Source organism: Corythoichthys intestinalis, chromosome 12, assembly GCF_030265065.1.
Source record: "Corythoichthys intestinalis isolate RoL2023-P3 chromosome 12, ASM3026506v1, whole genome shotgun sequence".
In the NCBI taxonomy this organism is placed as follows: domain Eukaryota; kingdom Metazoa; phylum Chordata; class Actinopteri; order Syngnathiformes; family Syngnathidae; genus Corythoichthys; species Corythoichthys intestinalis.
Genome location: NC_080406.1, coordinates 52,303,188 through 52,321,885, shown reverse-complemented (window position 1 = coordinate 52,321,885; position 18,698 = coordinate 52,303,188). Strand labels below are relative to the sequence as shown.

General features: G+C 38.7%; 1 protein-coding gene and 1 long non-coding RNA gene across 2 annotated transcripts; one reads left to right on the top strand and one right to left on the bottom strand.

Moving 5' to 3' along the window:
* Positions 1-4,110: 4,110 nt before the first annotated feature.
* Positions 4,111-6,033, top strand: LOC130927238 (uncharacterized). The gene is made up of 3 exons (XR_009066371.1): positions 4,111-4,220; positions 4,851-4,979; positions 5,096-6,033. It is a non-coding gene; the product is annotated as an uncharacterized LOC130927238 (long non-coding RNA).
* Positions 6,034-10,887: 4,854 nt separating this feature from the next.
* Positions 10,888-13,481, bottom strand: LOC130927544 (triple functional domain protein-like). The gene is made up of 6 exons (XM_057853460.1): positions 13,383-13,481; positions 12,078-12,247; positions 11,916-11,982; positions 11,721-11,830; positions 11,407-11,476; positions 10,888-11,329 (listed from the first exon to the last, which is right to left on the bottom strand). The coding sequence occupies exons 2-6, from the start codon at positions 12,170-12,172 to the stop codon at positions 11,291-11,293; spliced, it is 381 nt and encodes a 126-aa protein (XP_057709443.1). The 5' UTR covers positions 12,173-12,247; positions 13,383-13,481; the 3' UTR covers positions 10,888-11,290.
* Positions 13,482-18,698: the final 5,217 nt, after the last annotated feature.

Sequence of the window (18,698 nt, the reverse complement as noted above, 5' to 3'; positions counted from 1 at the left end):
TAAATCTCACTGGAACAGCACCAAACCAAAGTTCCTACATCACCACCTTGTCCAATGCAGATTCCTGACTCTTAAAAATTGAGCCTTCCTTCAGGTTAAACAGCACTGCTTTTGTCCGCAAGCACAGCCAAACTCAACAAAAAAAGAAAGCTTCTTTGAGCTGCTTTAAGACTTGCCTGGCACGGCCAGACTGTTCTCCCTGTATTTTTCAAACACTGAGAGAAAGGTCTGGGAACCAGCCCATTAACGGCCTCTCGAGCAGGTACAAAATCAATCGACAAATCAGATTCGTTTATTTGCGTGACGTGTTCTTAACGAGCAACGTCACTCTTGCGCGTCGAAAGTCGTCTCCACAAAAACACAGATGGTGAACAGGAGAGCCGAGAATAGGTTCCAATCCACAGTAAAATCAGTTTTAAATTTCCAAAAACACATCGACACGAGTCATTGACAACAGTCTGACTCGCGCTAGCATGTTGAATAAACGCCGCTCTCCTCGTATGTTTACTTCCGCGCGCAAGTCCCTCGTCCTGCCCTCGTCGTTTTACTAACGTCACGTATGCCCGTCGCTGATTGGTCCACTCCGCTGTCTGTTTGCTGTGGCTTGCTCTGCCCTGGAAATTGTATCCGCTGAATGGTGGCCAGACTCAATAGCTGGAACAGCGGTGAGTCTGGTGTACCAGGCAAATGATGCATTGTCATCTTGACGAAATGACATTTTTTCAATTGAAGAGATAAGAAAGTTGTATGAAATTTCAATGTAAACTTGTGCATTTATCGAAGATTTAACCACAGCCACCTCCCCAGTGCCTTTGCCTGACATGCAGCCCCATATCATCGAGGACTAAGGGAATTTTGATGTTTTCTTCAGGCAGTCATCTTTGTAAATCTCACTGGAACAGCATCAAACCAAAGTTCCTACATCATCACCTTGTCCAATGCAGATTCTTGACTCTTAAAAATTGAGCCTACCTTCAGGTTAAACAGTACTGCTTTTGTCCGCAAGCACAGCCAAACTCAACAAAAAAAGAAAGCTTCTTTGAGCTGCTTTAAAACTGGTAATTACAATTTTGTTGTTTTCTTTTTCGGGTTGGTCTTTTCATTGCAAATTTGATTTTTCCCGACTAATTTCTTACCCGAAAAGCACAGAAATGCAAAGAAAACGACTTTTGGCAGTTACACCTATAAATAGGTCTGCAGCTATCTATTATTTTAGTAGTCGATTAATTGATGATCTAGTTAGTTCAACTAATCGAGTAATCGGATAAGGAACATGACAAATTAAAATACGTGAGCTGAGCCTCAAACGGTATTAAAAAATTAATAAATGAGGATCAAAGTACAACAAAAGAACAATTGGCTAACTTACATAGCAAAAGTCCGCTAGCTTAAATGCTATAAAAGCCTAACTTTTTGTTTTTTTTTAGCAATGCTCTTAACAAATGGTTCAGACACATATTTCCACAAAAAATGGATAAATATACCGATAAAATAAATTGTGGATGCATTAATGCATTAAAAAACATTAGTTAAAACAAAAACTTAGCTTATGTTGGTCTTAACAGGGAGCAGTTGGATTCAGCCATATGAAATGAGTTATGTCATATTCAATGTAGCCACTAGAGAGCAGTGTACCCACCCAGATCAATAAAACTAAATGCAAACACCTTTATAACAAACCATTACAACACCACTTTAATTAAACGAATACTCGAAGCAGCAAACATTTAATTTGAATTTTTTTTTCTAATCGATTAATTGTTGCAGCACACACACACACACACACACACACACACACACACAAAAACACAAAAAAAACTGGTTTTACACATGCATTAGGCTACTGCAAAGGTAAGCAACTCCGGTCCTCGAGAGCCCCTATCCAGCTAGTTTTCCATGTATGCCTCCTCCAACAAACCTGACTCAAATAATCAGGATCATTATAAGGCTCCTGCAGAGCTTGCTGATGAGCTGATCATTTGATTCAGGTGTGTTAAATGAGGGAGAAATAAGAAGAAAATAAGATGGATTAGGGCTCTTAAGAACTGGAGCTGGATACCCGTGCGCAGCTATGGTACACCCAAATTTGCATCACACAACCTCTTGTATAGCCCTTAAAAGTGCAGGAAAAAACGGCATTTTACTGTGATGAACTGTCCTTAAAATGTTCAAAGGGAGACATCGCTGTATTTGGACGTTATAAATAATAAGGGCAGTGATATGTTACCTATGTTATTTTTGAGGAGTGGTGTTAATTGCATTAAAATAAGAAAAACCTGTAGTACCAAATCTTAATTTCTTCTTCCAATTCATGCCCCCACAAACGCATGCATTTAAATTATTTTTAAACAATGACAAACGCATTTCATGCAAAGAACATTGACATATTATTTTGTAAAATAAATAACATTATCCAACTATATACTGTACAAGAAATCATTTTAAAAAGTACACAAACAACAAAAATTATATAGAGTATATAAAGATATTAAAACTTGACTTTTTGAAATAGTCCAGAGCTGTTTTCTTTTGTTTCTTTTAACAAGGATCCTGTCAATGTGTGCAAGTTCATGTAAGTTCCTATGTCTATGCCAGGCTTTGGGAACACCACTTTTCTTCGTACCGGGTAATAGCCAGGGTCCTCCAATGTAGCAGGCCTCAATCTTTCTTTCACTTTCACCCTCATCTTGATGATGTTTTCCATTCCTTAAAAAAACAGACACACAACAATTCTGTTTTTAATCTATTCCGACTCTATACCAGTGAGGAGATTAAGTCACATGCTGTTTGTGCAAGTAATAAATCATTATGAAATCCAAATCTCAAAAGTTTAAAGCCATTCCCAGGTAACAATAGCCATAAATCAAGTTATTACTTGGGTGACGGAAGACAAAGTCGCTATTTCAAACTCAGTATTTACTGTATACTTGCATTAGTTAGCTGTACTAGCACATTAACAAAGATGTATTTTGAATTTTTCTCTGTATCAAGTCTTTCATAAATTTCAGTTTAAAAAATACAAATCATCAAATTGTAAACATCAGTCTGATTTAAGCGAATAGGCTATGTTAAAGTCACTTGTTTTCCTTTAGTTCAGCAGTGACATATCCCAACTTTGCACATTAAATAAAATCCAGCAATTAAAATAAAAGTAATAATTAAAGTTGAATGAATGAAATGAAAATGTGAGAACAATATAAGGCCGACAAAACTGTGTGCTGTTTATTAAAAAAAGGTACCACTTTTTGTCGGATTTGGAGAGAAAGAGAGGCCAGACTGAGATGGTTTGGGCATGTGATAGGAAGTAAATTGGCAAAAGGATGCTGGATTTCCATATGCCAGGCAGGAAGTCGAAAGGACGACCAAAGAGGAGGTTTATGGATGTAGTTAAAGAGGACGTGAAGGTTGTTGGTGTGAGAGCAGAGGATGCAAAGGACAGGGTTAGATGGAGTCAACTGATTCACTGTGGTGACCCCTGAAAGGAAAGAAGAAGATTGTATCGATAGAAAGTGTGTTAAAGATAATTTACATTGAATTTTCTCTTATATATGTACCTGCTCTTCCCCTTGCCATCCTTGACTACCTTGCAGACCAACAAGGACTTCTCCAAGAGGAAGAGTTGTCTATTTTTGCCCATCCTGAATGGAATCGTTGAATCCCACACCTTGAAGGACTTCTGTAGCAGCAGCTCGCCTTGGGACTCGATGCTCTCATCAAAACCTGAAGGAAGAGAGATTAAACAATGTAAGCAAACATAACTTCAACAAGGAGCGAATTTATCTTTCCCATGTTCAGTCACCTTCCAGCACGGAGACATGCATGGCATCGTTGGCTCTCTTGGGAATGCTGTTCCTCCTATAGTCCACCACCAGCTAGGGTTGGGCATCGTTTGAAATTGAACGATTCAGGTTCCAATTCCGATTCCACGTTTCAATTCCGGTTCTGAACGATTCCCAAATCCGATTCTTTTAACCCCTTAACGCCGAATGTCGCGATTCGGCATCATACCGTTCCCGCTTTGAAAGCGGCCAAAATATCGTCTGCCTTTGTTCACTGCCGGTACATTAATGTCAAACACATGCCTAGGAACCGTTTTCAAGCATTAGTTTCAGTCGTGTCCGACCAGAGACAACACCGCTTCCTTTTCCGGACCGTGATATTCAAGATGAAAGCCACGTCGAAGTCCTGCGCACCAACTTGACTAATTCATTCAATTCAAGGTAAGTCAGCTAAAATAAAAAAATATGTACCGTCTTATTGTGTACTTGTGTTGCTAACACGATGAGATAGAGTTTCTATGATGAGTATTTTTGAAGCTCTATGACGATTTTGGTTTGTAGCGCTATCGCTACAGCCGGCATCATCGGAAAAGCACCTCCCCCCTCCCCCGCCACCCCGCAAACGTAAATGCGTTGTTTGTCGAAGGTTTGCAACACTCGCACGCGTTTTATCTATAAACTATCACTCTCGTTATCATCTGTAAACATTACAAAAGTAATGTGTTGCATAAAAAAGGGCATTTGTGGTTACTATTTTTCTGTAGAACAAATAAATGAACGCATCCTTTATATGCAACGGTGCACACGGGTGCCTCCATGTCGTTCCACTTTTAGACACGTTTTATTCAGACATTGCCACACTTGTTGTCATCTGTAGACATAATAAACATAATGTGTTGCATAAACAATGTCATTGCTATTGATTTATTTTACTTATTTCTATATAATGAAAAATGAACACAGCATGAGCTGATAACTACCAAACAGAAGCAAATGTATGTATGTTGATGGTTTTCAACACATTTTGTTTTGAAATTATAACAGTAATTTCTTTACCTTATTTTTCTGCAGAAATACAAATGAATGCAGCAGCTTTTTACGCAAAGCTAGCACACCGGGCCAAACCACCTCCTGTTGAGAGTGCTCTCAGTGAGAGTGAGGGCAGCGATGAGGAGTACAATCCTAATAAAGCAAGTGAAGGTGAGTTTGTGTCAAGTTTGAGCTTGTTTGACATCTATGGATGTAACTACGTGAACACACTGAAAAGATAAAAACGTTTGGTGTTTCCTAAAGTGATTTATTATTTTCTGCACCAGGTGATGAAAGCAGCAGCAATGACTCTACAGTGGACATTAGCAGCAGTGAGGAAGATGATGATGATCCGCCTCATCCACCTCCAACCACCTGCTGCACCTGCAAGATCTGCAAGAGCTACATCAAGGGCAGATCGAGCCTAAAGCAATATATCCAAAAAAAAGCCATACAAATTGGGATACAAGATTTTTGTACTGTGCGACACAAGAGGTCTGGTGCACTCATTTGACATATTCACAGGGAAAATAGATCCGGTACCAGGCCAACCAGACATAGGAGCCAGTGGTAATATTGTGCTCAAGCTTGCACAAGTCATTCATCCTGCTCTTCTTTGATAACTGGTTCTCATCTGTAGATCTGTTTGTTGCTCTTGCAAAAAAGGGCATACCTGCACTTGGGACCGTGCAGCACAATCGCCTGCGTGGGTGCTGTTTCAGTGCAGACTCATAGATGAAGAAGAAGCGAAGAGGGACATTTGAAGAGCAAGAGGCTCTTGTGGACAATGTCTGCATAAGAGCAGTCAAATGGTTTGACAATAGAGGGGTGATTGTTGCCAGCACATTTGCCAGTGCCCTGCCTGTTATGATAAAAATCATCTTTTATTTATTTATTTACATCATATGTCTTCTAGTCTGATTAAAAATGTGATGTACATCTGTGTTTAAACAAAAACAATAATTGTTTTTCAGAATTTCACAAGCAGTGAAAAAAGATGTTGCGATAAAAGTGTGTTCAGACCTGAGATGGGTATGTGCCTTTTTTGCCATTTGTTTTCCTTTATTGCCTGTTGTCGCTAATCGGCATCATACCTAAATGTATGACTATTTTATGGGCTATATTCAAATTAACACTTTCAATTTAATTTAGCATCTATTTGAAAGTAAAAACACACCCCAATTATTTTTTTTATTATTGGAAAAAAATTTAGGCATTAAGGGGTTAAGAGGCGGGGTCAAAAAAAAAAAAAAAATACAGGGTCCAAAAAATGGCATAGTTTATATTAAACGACGTTTTTTTCCCATTTTTTGAAAAATTAATTTTTAAAAAATTATTTATTTATTATTTTTAAATGTTTTTATTTATTTATGTATTTATCTATTTATTTTTATTTTTTTCAAATTAAATGAACTTCTCACAGGGCTAATTATAACTTGTATATAAATATCAGTCTTTAAACTCGAACAATTTTTTTTCCACTCGGCGGTCAGGGCAACGAAACAAGGAATCGAAATTTAAAAATTTGAACGATTCCGGGAGCATCGGAGTGTTAGAACCGGTTCCCATCGATGCTCGATGCGCAACCCTACCACCAGCTCCCTGGTCTTTCTGATGTTGAGTCTGAAATGGTTGCTGCTGCACCACATAATAAAGTTGGTAATCAGTTCCCTGTACTCATCCTCATCGTCATCCGTTATACATCCAACAATAGAGGAGTCATCCAAGAACTTTTGGACATGGGGGGAACCAGAGTTGAACCGAAAGTCAGAGGTGTAAAGGGTGAAGAGGACACCAAAACCAACCTGAGGCACTCCAGTACTGCTTATTACTGTACCAGAGGTACAGCCATCCAGTCTAACATACTGGTGCCGGCCAGTGAGGTCGTCCAAAATCCATGCTGCAATGTCAGGGCGCAGCTGCATCGCCAGCAGCTTATCCCTATAAGGAGGCAGGGCTGGATTGTGTTGAAAGCACTGGAGAAGTCAAAAAATGTCACTCTCACAGTGCGTCCCTTCCTCTCCAAATGGGACAGCGACCTATGGATAAGGAAAATCAAAGTATCCTCCACACCGATATTTGGACGGTATGCAAACTGCAGCGGGTCCAGGGACGTAGATAGAGATGTCCTCAGGTGTCGAAAAACCAGCCTCCCTCATTCCCCCCTGCTACATCTCGTCTCAAATGGACCCCAGAGTCTGTACATTTAATCATCACATTTTCAAATTGGTACAGATGTGGCTGTCAGAGATCGGCTGTCAAAAGTGCCATACAATAAATGTAATTTATTTAACGGGATGCAAGTTTTCTTGGGACCATAACCATTCATTTAAATTGTATTAATTTATTATTTTTTACATTTTATGTAATGCATGAGAAGAGCATTTTTTCCCGAGTTTTAATGGTTTGAGGCAGACCTCATGAGCCAGCGTGGAGGGATGAAACTCTTAGTTTCTGCGAGGATAGCGACTCCAAGTGGACAACAATAATACACCAAAGGAATTTGGTGCAGACTTAAATGTAAGAGCACTTATCTGAACAGAACTCAACACATATGGTACAACCAAATTCGCATCTCACAACCTCTTGCGCAGGCCTTAAAAGTGTAAGAAAGAACTGCATTTAACTTGATGAACTTTCTCATTAAAATGTTCAAAGGGAGACATCTTTGTATTTATACATTTTTAAATGTTAAGTCAGTGATATGTTACCTTTTTTTAGGAGTGGTGTTAAATGCATCAAAAGCAGTAGAGGCAAAACCTGAAGTACCAAATCCTAATTTCTTCTACCAACTCAAGCCCCCACAAACACAAGAATTTTGATTATTTTTTAAACAAGGACAAAGTAATTCCGTGCAAAGAACAATGACATTTTATTTTGTAAAATACATAACTGTGTCCAACGATATACAACAAATCATTTTTTTTTCTAAAGTGTACAAAAACAACACAGATTATATACAGTATTTACATATATTAAACATTGACATTTTCAAATAGTCCAAAGCTGTTTTTAGTTTTTTTTTTTTTCACGAGGATCTTGTCAACGTCTGCAAGTTCATGTAAGTTCCTATGTGTATGTCATTTTGAGAACCTCACTTTTCTTTGTACCGGGTAATAGCCAGGGTCCTCCAATGTAGCAGGCCTCAATCTTTCTTTCACCTTCATCTCTGTGATGCTTTCCATTCCTTTAAAAAAAACACACAAAAATTATGTTTTTAATATATTCCGAGTATATACCAGTGAGGAGAGTAAGTCACATGCTGTTTGTGCAAGTAATAAATCATGATGAAATCCGAATTTCAAAAGTTTAAAGTAGGGCTGTCAAAATTATCTGGTTAACGGGCGTTAATTATTTTTTAAAATTAATCACATTAAAATATTTGACGCAAATAACGCACTGCACCCGCTCAGACAGATTTAAATGACAGTACAGTGAACTGCTTGTTAATTGTGTTTTATGGAGTTTTGCCGCCCTCTGGTGGCGCTTGGGTGCGACTGATTTTATAGGCTTCAGCACCCATGAGCATTGTGTAAGTAATTATTGACATCAACAATGGCGGGCTACTAGTTTATTTTTTGATTGAAAATTTTTTAAATTTTAATTAAAAAATTTTTTTTTTTATTGAAACGAAAACATTAAGAGGGGTTTTAATATAAAATTTCTATAACTTGTACTAACATTTTTCTTTTAAGAACTACAAGTCTTTCTATCCATGGATCGCTTTAACAGAATGTTAATAATGTTAATGCCATCTTGTTGATTTATTGTTATAATAAACAAATAGTCCTTATGTACTGTATTTTGAATGTATATATCAATCTTGTGTCTTATCTTTCCATTCCAACAATAATTTACAGAAAAATATGGCATATTTTATAGATGGTTTGAATTGCGATTAATTACGATTAATTAATTTTTAAGCTATAATTAACTTGATAAAAATTTGTAATCGTTTGACAGCCCTAGTTTAAAGCCATTTCCGAGGTAGCAATAGCCATAAATCAAATTATTACTTGGGTGAAGCAAGACAGTCTCCATTTCACACTCGGTATTTATTGTATACTTGTATTAGTTAGCTGTACTAGCACATTAACAAACATGTATTTTGTAATAGCCCGGAACCGTTTCTGTATCAAGTCTTTCATAAATTTCAGTAAAAATTTTTTTACAAATCCTCAAATTGTAAACATCAGTCTAATTTAAGCAAAAAGGCTATGTTAAAGTCACTTGATTTCCTCTAGTTCAGCAGTGACATATCCCAACTTGGAACATAAAATAATAATCCAGTAATTAAAATAAAAGTAATAATTAAAGTTGATCGAATGGAGTGAAAACATGAGAACAGTATACGTAAGACCGACAAAAAGATGTGCGGTTTATTACAAAGGCACAACTTTTTGTCGATTGTTGTAAACCAATAAGCCCCCGAATAGTATAGAAGTTTAATTGGTTACCTTCGGCTCTTGTGGCGCTTGTCTGCGCTACTTTTGGGAATGGGCCTCGACTGCTTGAGCTCCTCCCCCAGGTGGATGGTGTGCTCCTGGATCAGCTTCCGGATATGTTGGATCCAGTCCATCTTGATCTCAGCAGTGGAAGCCTATTGAAAACAAAGACAGTTGAAGGTTAAGGCCATTTGGAATTCAACCACTTTTGAAAATTTTCACTCTGTCTTATCACAAAAGTCTGAACACAACACATAAACACCTCGTATTCGGTGGAGTTTTAACTAATATGTGATGTTCTTCTACAGTTACAAAACTTGATGTTTAACTTTTATTCATGTTGAAGAAAAAAAATACAGTCGAGGCTAAAACTAACATTCAGAGAAGAAGGTTAATTAAAGGGAGAAAAAAAGAAGTCGAGGTGGACACAAATGCTCAGCATCGTGGCTTATAATCTGTTAAAGCAGTGTGCGGAAATCTAACACTGGTCAAACTGAAGGAGGAAAAGAGGAGAGGAAGTACGTCTAACCTTCAGAACAATGTTGCTCGGTGTCCAGGATCGGCCAAACGAAAACGCAAACTTGCGGGGGCCTCCCTTCAGGTGTTCTGTCAGCTTTATCTCGGCAATCTAAGGAAGAAATGGAATGATCCTCTTTAATGAGAATGAGCATATCAGAGGGACAGCACATGTTAGAGGATTTGGAGAGAAAGTCAGAGAGGCCAGACTGATTTGGCTTGGGCATGTGATTGTAAGTATATCAGCAAAAGGATGCTGGATTCCCATATGCCAGGCAGGAGGTCGAGAGGACGACCAAAGAGGAGGTTTATGGATGTAGTTAAAGAGGACGTGAAGGTAGTTGGTGTGAGAGCAGAAGATGCAGAGGACAGGGTTAGAAAAAGGAAAAGGAAGAAGATTGAATCGATGGAAAGTGTGTTAAAGATGACTTACATTGAGTTTTCTCTGATATATGTACCTGCTCTTCCCCTTGTCGTCCTTGACTACCTTGCAGACCACCAAGGACTTCTTCAAGAGGAAGAGTTGTCTATTTTTGCCCAGCCTGAATGGGATCTTTGAATCCCACACCTTGAAGTAGTCCTGTAGGAGCAGCTCGCCTTGGGACTCAATGCTGTCGCCAAATCCTGAAAGAAGAAAGATTAAGCAATGTAAGTACACTTAACTTCAACAATGAGCGAATTTATCTTTCCCATGTTCAGTCACCTTCCAGCTCGGAGAGATGCATGGCATCGTTGGCTCTCTTGGGAATGCTGAGAGTCACATCCAGGGCCATCTTGAGCTCAGCTTTCCCTTCTTCACAGCAATCCATCAGATCCTAAAATAAGGAAAAATACACTTAAAACGGGATTATTCCCACAGCTCAAATTGGGAAGTTAAACAGTGGTCTAAAGTGTTTACATCTAGTGTGTCGTGAATAATAAACTTGATTGTTTTCCCATACCTTTAGCAGGAGTGGATATTTTGTCATTCTCTGCACGGGCTTCAGCAAGTAAGAGTTCACTGAGTCCATGCTTCTGCTGAATTTTCTGTTGAGAAACACAGAAATGAATGTAAGACAATGACGTTCCACGTCTTGTACTTTCAGTTTGGATCACCATGCCGTTTAACTCACACGAAAATAGTTCACAGCATGCTCCATGATGAGCCGAGTGGATTCTTCGTTGTTCATGCAGTATATGCATGTATAGCTGGAATTTATCATTCATTCATTCATTTTCCATGCCGCTTTTTCCTAACGAGGGTCGCGGAGGTGCTAGAGCCTATCCCAGCTGACTACGGGCAGTAAGCAGGGGACACCCTGAACTGGTTGCCAGCCAATCGCAGGGCACAAGGAGACATACAACACTTCACGCACACACTCATACCTACAGACAATTTAGAGTGTTCAATCAGCCTACCATGCATGTTTTTTGGGATGTGGGAGGAAACCCACGCAGGCACGGGCAGAATATGCAAACTCCACGCAGGAAGGCCGAAGCCCGGGATTGAACCCTTGATCTCAGAACTGTGAGGCGGATGTGCTAACCACTCAGCCACCGTGCCGCCTGGAATTTATCAGCCTATTAAAAAAATGATTAGAATTATTTACGATAATTTTTCAGTATGATTATGGTTGCTGAGGAAGCGGTATATATACCCATGTGACAAAGCACTTTCCGATATCTTCGGGGACGTCTTCGTATTTTTCCAGCTCTTTGAGAAAGATGCTGAAGAAAGAAAGGACAAGTAACCCAGTTAATACATTTCAAAATAAGAGCGGTGGCCATTGCTGTTAAAGGATGGCATACATGTCACTCAATGACATGGAGAAGTGCATACAAACAACTCTGTGGTAATTTAAGGCAATGTTTTACATGTGATATTTGACCAGGAAAAGCCTATTTGTTAAACTTCGTCCAATCTGCGTAAAGATGTAAATAATTTTTGAGAAAAGTCACTGCTAATGCTTACCTGTGATGGAATTCATACAGGTACATAATGTTCCCAAAGATGACATGCTCCACATTGGCAATTCCTGGAGGGATCTCTTCCTCCTTTGTCAACATCTCCCCCATGTAAATCTGCATGATACCAAACAACGATGAATTTGTTTATAGAAATTGTCTTTTAAAAAAAAAAAAAAAAATTAAGAGAAAAGAAACTCACGTCAATGCATTCCCGTAGGTGTCGAATGTAGGCCTTTTCCGTTTGAATGAGTTCATTCAAAATAAACCTAAACGGAAACATAAACAAGGCGTGAGTGTGTACGTTTTTATTGTCTGTCAAACTGCATTACTAAAATAATTAGTGGCATAATTAATCACATACATTTTTCTGCGCGCAGATTTTTTTTTCTTGCTGTCGAGGGCATCCACAGTGGCAGGGTTGATGTCCATTTGGAGCTCCAATGTGCTGGTCACCATATTCTCGGCGCTGTTGGTCAACAGCTCTGTGTCTATATCAGAGCCTACTGAACCCACAGAGCACTGTTATGTATTCTGCAGACGATAAATAGATGAAAAAAATGAATAAGCAACCCCTGATGGGCACATAAAGTGGTTTGATGAACCAGTGATGGTGGGCCACGAGAGATCATCGAGTGTGCTGTGAAAATGTTCCAGATCCACCTGAGAGGTCAGAACTCGATAACTGTACGGGGAACTCATTTCACGCATTGGCTGCCATGCATTGACGACAGTAGATGTCCAATCCACTTTGACTGGCAGAGGCTATGGCAGTGTGTGATCGATGTATTCACAGGTTGTAGCGATAACCAGAGTGCATTTCTGTTTTTAATAATTTGAATTTTATCAATTTTATTTCTACTAACATGTTATTCATTTTAATTTCAATTTTTTTTTCTGCAAAAAAAAATTAAATGATAGTTATTAATGATTTATAACAAATGTTGTAGCCCGAATGACACAAAATGTGATGTCCACGCATGTGAATGCCAGTTTTCATACACGTTCTTGGAACGTACCACTGGCATAGCATAACAGAGGGGTATCCCATACCACGCATCGTTCATTAAACTACTCAATTCATCTTCAACGTTAAAAAAAAATAATTGCAGATGTTAAGTACAGTGCAAATTATTGAGCATATAACACGATAAATAGCTTCCTTTGCATTTGGCGTCGAGCACGAGCAGTTTAATGATAATAATTAATTTAATAAAAACCTGCATGTAAAATATACATTTTAGCAGTTAGCAGCTGAACTTCAGCACAACGCTACAGTATATCCCAAATGTTGTTTTCGACCCAACATAAGTGAATTACGGATACCAGTCAGTTATATGGTAAGCACAATTAGGTAAAACGAGAAAAAAGATGTTGAAAACGGGCTGCGACTACCAATATTTTCCGTCAAACAAGGTCTCAAATAAAACTTTTAATTTTTAATACATCACAACAACTTGGCACGACGCATAACGAACCAAACGTGAACCAAGCTCACAAATAGCGACAAATTAAACGTTAGTAGAAGCTAGCATCCTAGCATTTTTTTCACACCGTTATTTGATACTTATCAGTTTAGTTATTTTTTTTTTCCATCACCCGCACTCAAGTGAGCATGCCTCTATCACTCGGTGACTAAACTATACAACTATAAGTTCATCAAACTTACCTCTCAGGCTTTCAGTATGTACTAAAAGTTGATATGCGAGGTGTTCCGTAGTAGAAAGGTTTGTTCAAGTGAGTCGTGTGTCTCCAGATGAGTCGCGTGCGTTCAACTGCAGCATCTGACTGGATGACATCTGCTGGATGCTGTAGGACTGTAGGTGATGCTGCACGTGACATCAAAGAGCTGACCAATGAGGCTCTGAGTTTGTCATGCTCTTTGATCTTGATTTTGACCTTGACCCCGCCTCCTTCGGACCTCTGCTATGTGATTGGACAGTTTTCTCCATCTCCCAAATTTATTTTACTTGTCATTATTAACGAGTTTTCAAACATTTTACAGTAACATTAACCCATTTTGTATGGAACCCAAAAAGGGTTCAAATAAAATAAATGAAAACGACATTTTGAAATAAACATGATTATGAAAAATAACAAATTGTGTAATATGGTCCTTATTAAAACAGTAATGTGAAGTAATTTCTTCACATGCCAAATAGGGTCACAAGTAAAGTAATTAAACATTGTCCAACAAATAAAGCATGAAAAAATAACATATGTTGTATATTTGACAAAATAATCGCGTTTCCGAAGTTCGAGCCTGAAAGGGGACGAACCCGGAAGTGATACGTCACACCAGGAACGCGATGGCACCTCCATACATACGGCCGCCATACAAAGCCCTTCAAACAATAATTCAAACAGCGATATAAGCGATAGATCAAGTGCAAGGGAGGAGATCCAAGTTTTTGAAGAGTTGGAGGAAGAAGAGGAGATTGGAATGTTATGTATTAGCCAGACGCTAATCAGGATTCAAACAATGTGCCTAGACTACCTGATATGGAATGGATACAAGACCCATTGAGATAACAACATTGGTAAGATATAGGCTGTTATTATTTTCATGATTTTTAGATGCAGGCATTTGCACATAATTTGATGTTTTTGTCTATCTGATGACATTGTTAAAACATATATATATATATATATATATATATATATATATATATAATATAATATATAATAATCAGACTTCATGTTCATTTTGGCAGATCCGGCAGCTCTCGTGCATATATAATATACAGTGCCTTGCAAAAGTATTCGGCCCCCTTGAACCTTGCAACCTTTTGCCACATTTCAGGCTTAAAAAATAAAGATATAAAATTTTAATTTTTTGTCAAGAATCAACAACAAGTGGGACACAATCGTGAAGTGGAACAAAATTTATTGGATAATTTAAACTTTTTTAACAAATAAAAAACTGAAAAGTGGGGCGTGCAATATTATTCGGCCCCCTTGCGTTAATGCTTTGTAGCGCCACCTTTTGCTCCAATTACAGCTGCAAGTCGCTTGGGGTATGTTTCTATCAGTTTTGCACATCAAGAGACTGACATTCTTGCCCATTCTTCCTTGCAAAACAGCTCGAGCTCAGGGAGGTTGGATGGAGAGTGTTTGTGAACAGCAGTCTTCAGCTCTTTCCACAGATTCTCGATTGGATTCAGGTCTGGACTTTGACTTGGCCATTCTAACACCTGGATACGTTTATTTTTGAACCATTCCACTGTAGATTTGGCTTTATCTTTTGGATCATTGTCCTGTTGGAAGATAAATCTCCGTCCCAGTCTCAGGTCTTGTGCAGATACCAACAGGTTTTCTTCCAGAATGTTCCTGTATATGGCTGCATCCATCTTCCCGTCAATTTTAACCATCTTCCCTGTCCCTGCTGAAGAAAAGCAGGCCCAAACCATGATGCTGCCACCACCATGTTTGACAGTGGGGATGGTGTGTTCAGGGTGATGAGCTGTGTTGCTTTTATGCCAAACATATCGTTTTGCATTGTGGCCAAAAAGTTCAAATTTGGTTTCATCTGACCAGAGCACCTTCTTCCACATGTTTGGTGTGTCTCCCAGGTGGCTTGTGGCAAACTTTAAAGGCCAGATTTGTGCAGTGTACGACTGATTGTTGTCCTATGGACAGACTCTCCCACCTCAGCTCTAGATCTCTGCAGTTCATCCAGAGTGATCAAGGGCCTCTTGGCTGCATCTCTGATCAGTTTTCTCCTTGTTTGAGAAGAAAGTTTGGAAGGACGGCCGGGTCTTGGTAGATCTGCAGTGGTCTGATGCTCCTTCCATTTCAATATGATGGCTTGCACAGTGCTCCTTGAGATGTTTAAAGCTTGGGAAATCTTTTTGTATCCAAATCTGGCTTTAAACTTCTCCACAACAGTATCTCGGACCTGCCTGGTGTGTTCCTTGGTTTTCATAATGCTCTCTGCACTTTAAACAGAACCCTGAGACTATCACAGAGCAGGTGCATTTATACGGAGACTTGATTACACACAGTTAGATTCTATTTATCATCATCGGTCATTTCGGACAACATTGGATCATTCAGAGATCCTCACTGAACTTCTGGAGTGAGTTTGCTGCACTGAAAATAAAGGGGCCGAATAATATTGCACGCCCCACTTTTCAGTTTTTTATTTGTTAAAAAAGTTTAAATTATCCAATAAATGTTGTTCCACTTCCCGATTGTGTCCCACTTGTTGTTGATTCTTGACAAAAATTTTTTATTTCATATCTTTATGTTTGAAGCCTGAAATGTGGCGAAAGGTTGCAAGATTCAAGGGGGCCGAATACTTTTGCAAGGCACTGTAATAATATAAAAACGTTGGGGGGAAAGAAGGAGATGAGTCGTTGTTATATCTTGACTGAGTGACCCACACGACACCTTTATTGGCTTTTACAACTTTACTCAACGTCTTGCCAAGTGACTCTGAACAACAACTTTTCTCTCTTTTAGTGAAGGAGTAAGGCACAAACAATAACACATCTAAATGACATGTGTACCCTCTACTGGTGAAACCCCGTATTACAACTAAATAATATCCACTATATCACAGTCGCCAATGGCTTTCTCCACTTTATTGTGGCAACAATAAGAAAACAAAGTGGCATCTAATAGCATGAGGAAATGTAGTTTTTTCACACAAGCGAAAAGATTAGAAAGCACCACTTCAGTGTTGTCCCGAGACTACATTTCCCATGATTCACTGCGTGGCCTGCGCGCTCGCTGATTCGCTGCCAGACATTAAAAGCAACACTTGTCACCTGTCAGCGGCTCTCGCAAAGTGGCGAAACACAAACTAGAAGGCTATCAAGCGATCATGGTGAAAGAAACGGCGAACCGTACAAATGCAATACAATGCTTGAAGCATGAAGGTGGAAATACATAATACAAATACAAATAAATGTGCACAAACTCACCGGCGGTGTGTGTCTCTTACTGCAACGTGACCGTGAATTACCGCGACGCCGACCCGCTTATGTGCACATCCACACCTATTTCCCGATTGACAGTGGATTAACCCTTTCGAACAAGATCGTAGATGACGCACAATTTAAACACGCTTAACCTAGCGAACGCAACAACAACTATGATCGGGGATAGCCTCGGCTAACGTCGCTAGCTTATACTGTTCATTCCACAACAGTTGGCAGCTCTGCTTTGACAAAGTCATCAGTCATCTATCCAAAAATCACACTTACTTTTTGGCTAATCCTTGATCATAAGCAGACCGGTTAAGGAAGCAGGCATCTTCGAAGTGTTTGCATCAGAGAACACTGCTCGATGATGGCATGAAATTCATTCGCTTCGTGTGAACGAAAGATGTCCATTTATGTGCCCTGCTATCCTTTGGCCACTCATACAACTTTTCGTTTGAGTGAGAACAAAACATCACCACACACCGCTGTGGCATCTTATTGAGAACCAATGCAACAAACAATACTGTTCTATGGCGGACTTCCCTCGCACTTCCTGGTGTGACGTAATTTCCGAAGATTTCCGAAGATTGCCGAAGAAAAGCATTTTCGTTGTCAAGGGTGTTGCTATGGGTTAAACAAAGAATCTGGAAGGGTTGCGTTAAAAAAAATAATGAAAATATGCTTATAATTATTTAGCCATTGATATTATTCAAAAACATGGTTGGCCAACCTTAGTTCACATTTCCCCTTTAAATTGTAATATTATTATGAAAAAGATATTACAAGACAAAAAGCGTTTTTCCCTTTTTTTTTTTGGTCATAATGCCGTTTTCTGCAATAACCCTTTTATTCCATTGTCACTCAGCATAAATGCCACTGTGGAAAAATATTTCATGAAAAAGTTATTTTCTTTTTCACAAAGAGTTTTTGGTTCATGTTCTTTTTTATGATAGTGGCATTATTTCGCTATTATTACCTTGGTCTTTCCAAAGGAAAGAACAAGGTTATGTTATTCTACAACTTTATTACCTGGTTATTAGGTGACATCCTAGTGACAAGTTGTGAGCCCACTGGTAACGAGATAACAATTGTTACCAGTCATAAAAATGCTATCTTCTTAAAAACAGTACAAATTGGAAAAACTCAAAACATATCATGATGGATTCAGGGGGACATAACTAATGAAATGATGTGCCATAAAACGCTGAAATAAATTTGGCCACAAATAGGTTAAGTGCTGGTAGCCTGTCAGGTGTAAGTGGGCTTGCACCACAAACTTTGAATTGATTTATTTTTTTTCCTTTTTGGTTTTTTTAATCTGTGGAATGAATGTCGACCACTAAGGTTTCAACTAAACTGCAAATACTGGTGGAGATACAACTATGTAGGTAAATTGGCTTCAGCAATGAACATCTCATGGTCATGCAGGAACTCAATCTTCATCATCATCATGTAATTCATTGGCAGCCATGGACAGTGCTAGACATCTAATCCATTTTGACTGGGAGGGGCAAATGAACAAATGTTCATGATGAACACAAAGATGAGCATTCACGTAAGGGGCGCCATTTGTAAAGCGGCACATGCTGAAGATTATGGCAAAATTTTGTCACATGTTGCACTAATCAGTGTTGAAAATGGTGTGAACATTTTTGAGTCACTCTTTTTTGCACATTTACAACAATATTTTGCAACTTAAATATTTATTTCAAATAATAAGTATTACACTTACACATTTAAATCTAAAATTTAAATTAATTGGGCGTCTGTTGCCATCAATTGCATGCAATTAGTTACTACAGTATCTACAGTATGCAAGAATTTTACTTGGGGCCGTAACCAGAGTATCTTTCAGTTTTTAGTCTTAAAACTACAATGAAAATAATTAAATACACATACACTCAAAAAAATTAAACAGCGTATAAGTTATGTCGTTGAATGAAAAATGCCTAAATGATTTAAAACTTAATAAAGTACTTGAACAAGTTAAGCAATTTCTATTCAAACCTTTTACATGCAAAATGGGTAACCACCTTTTGTTTTATTACAATAGGAGT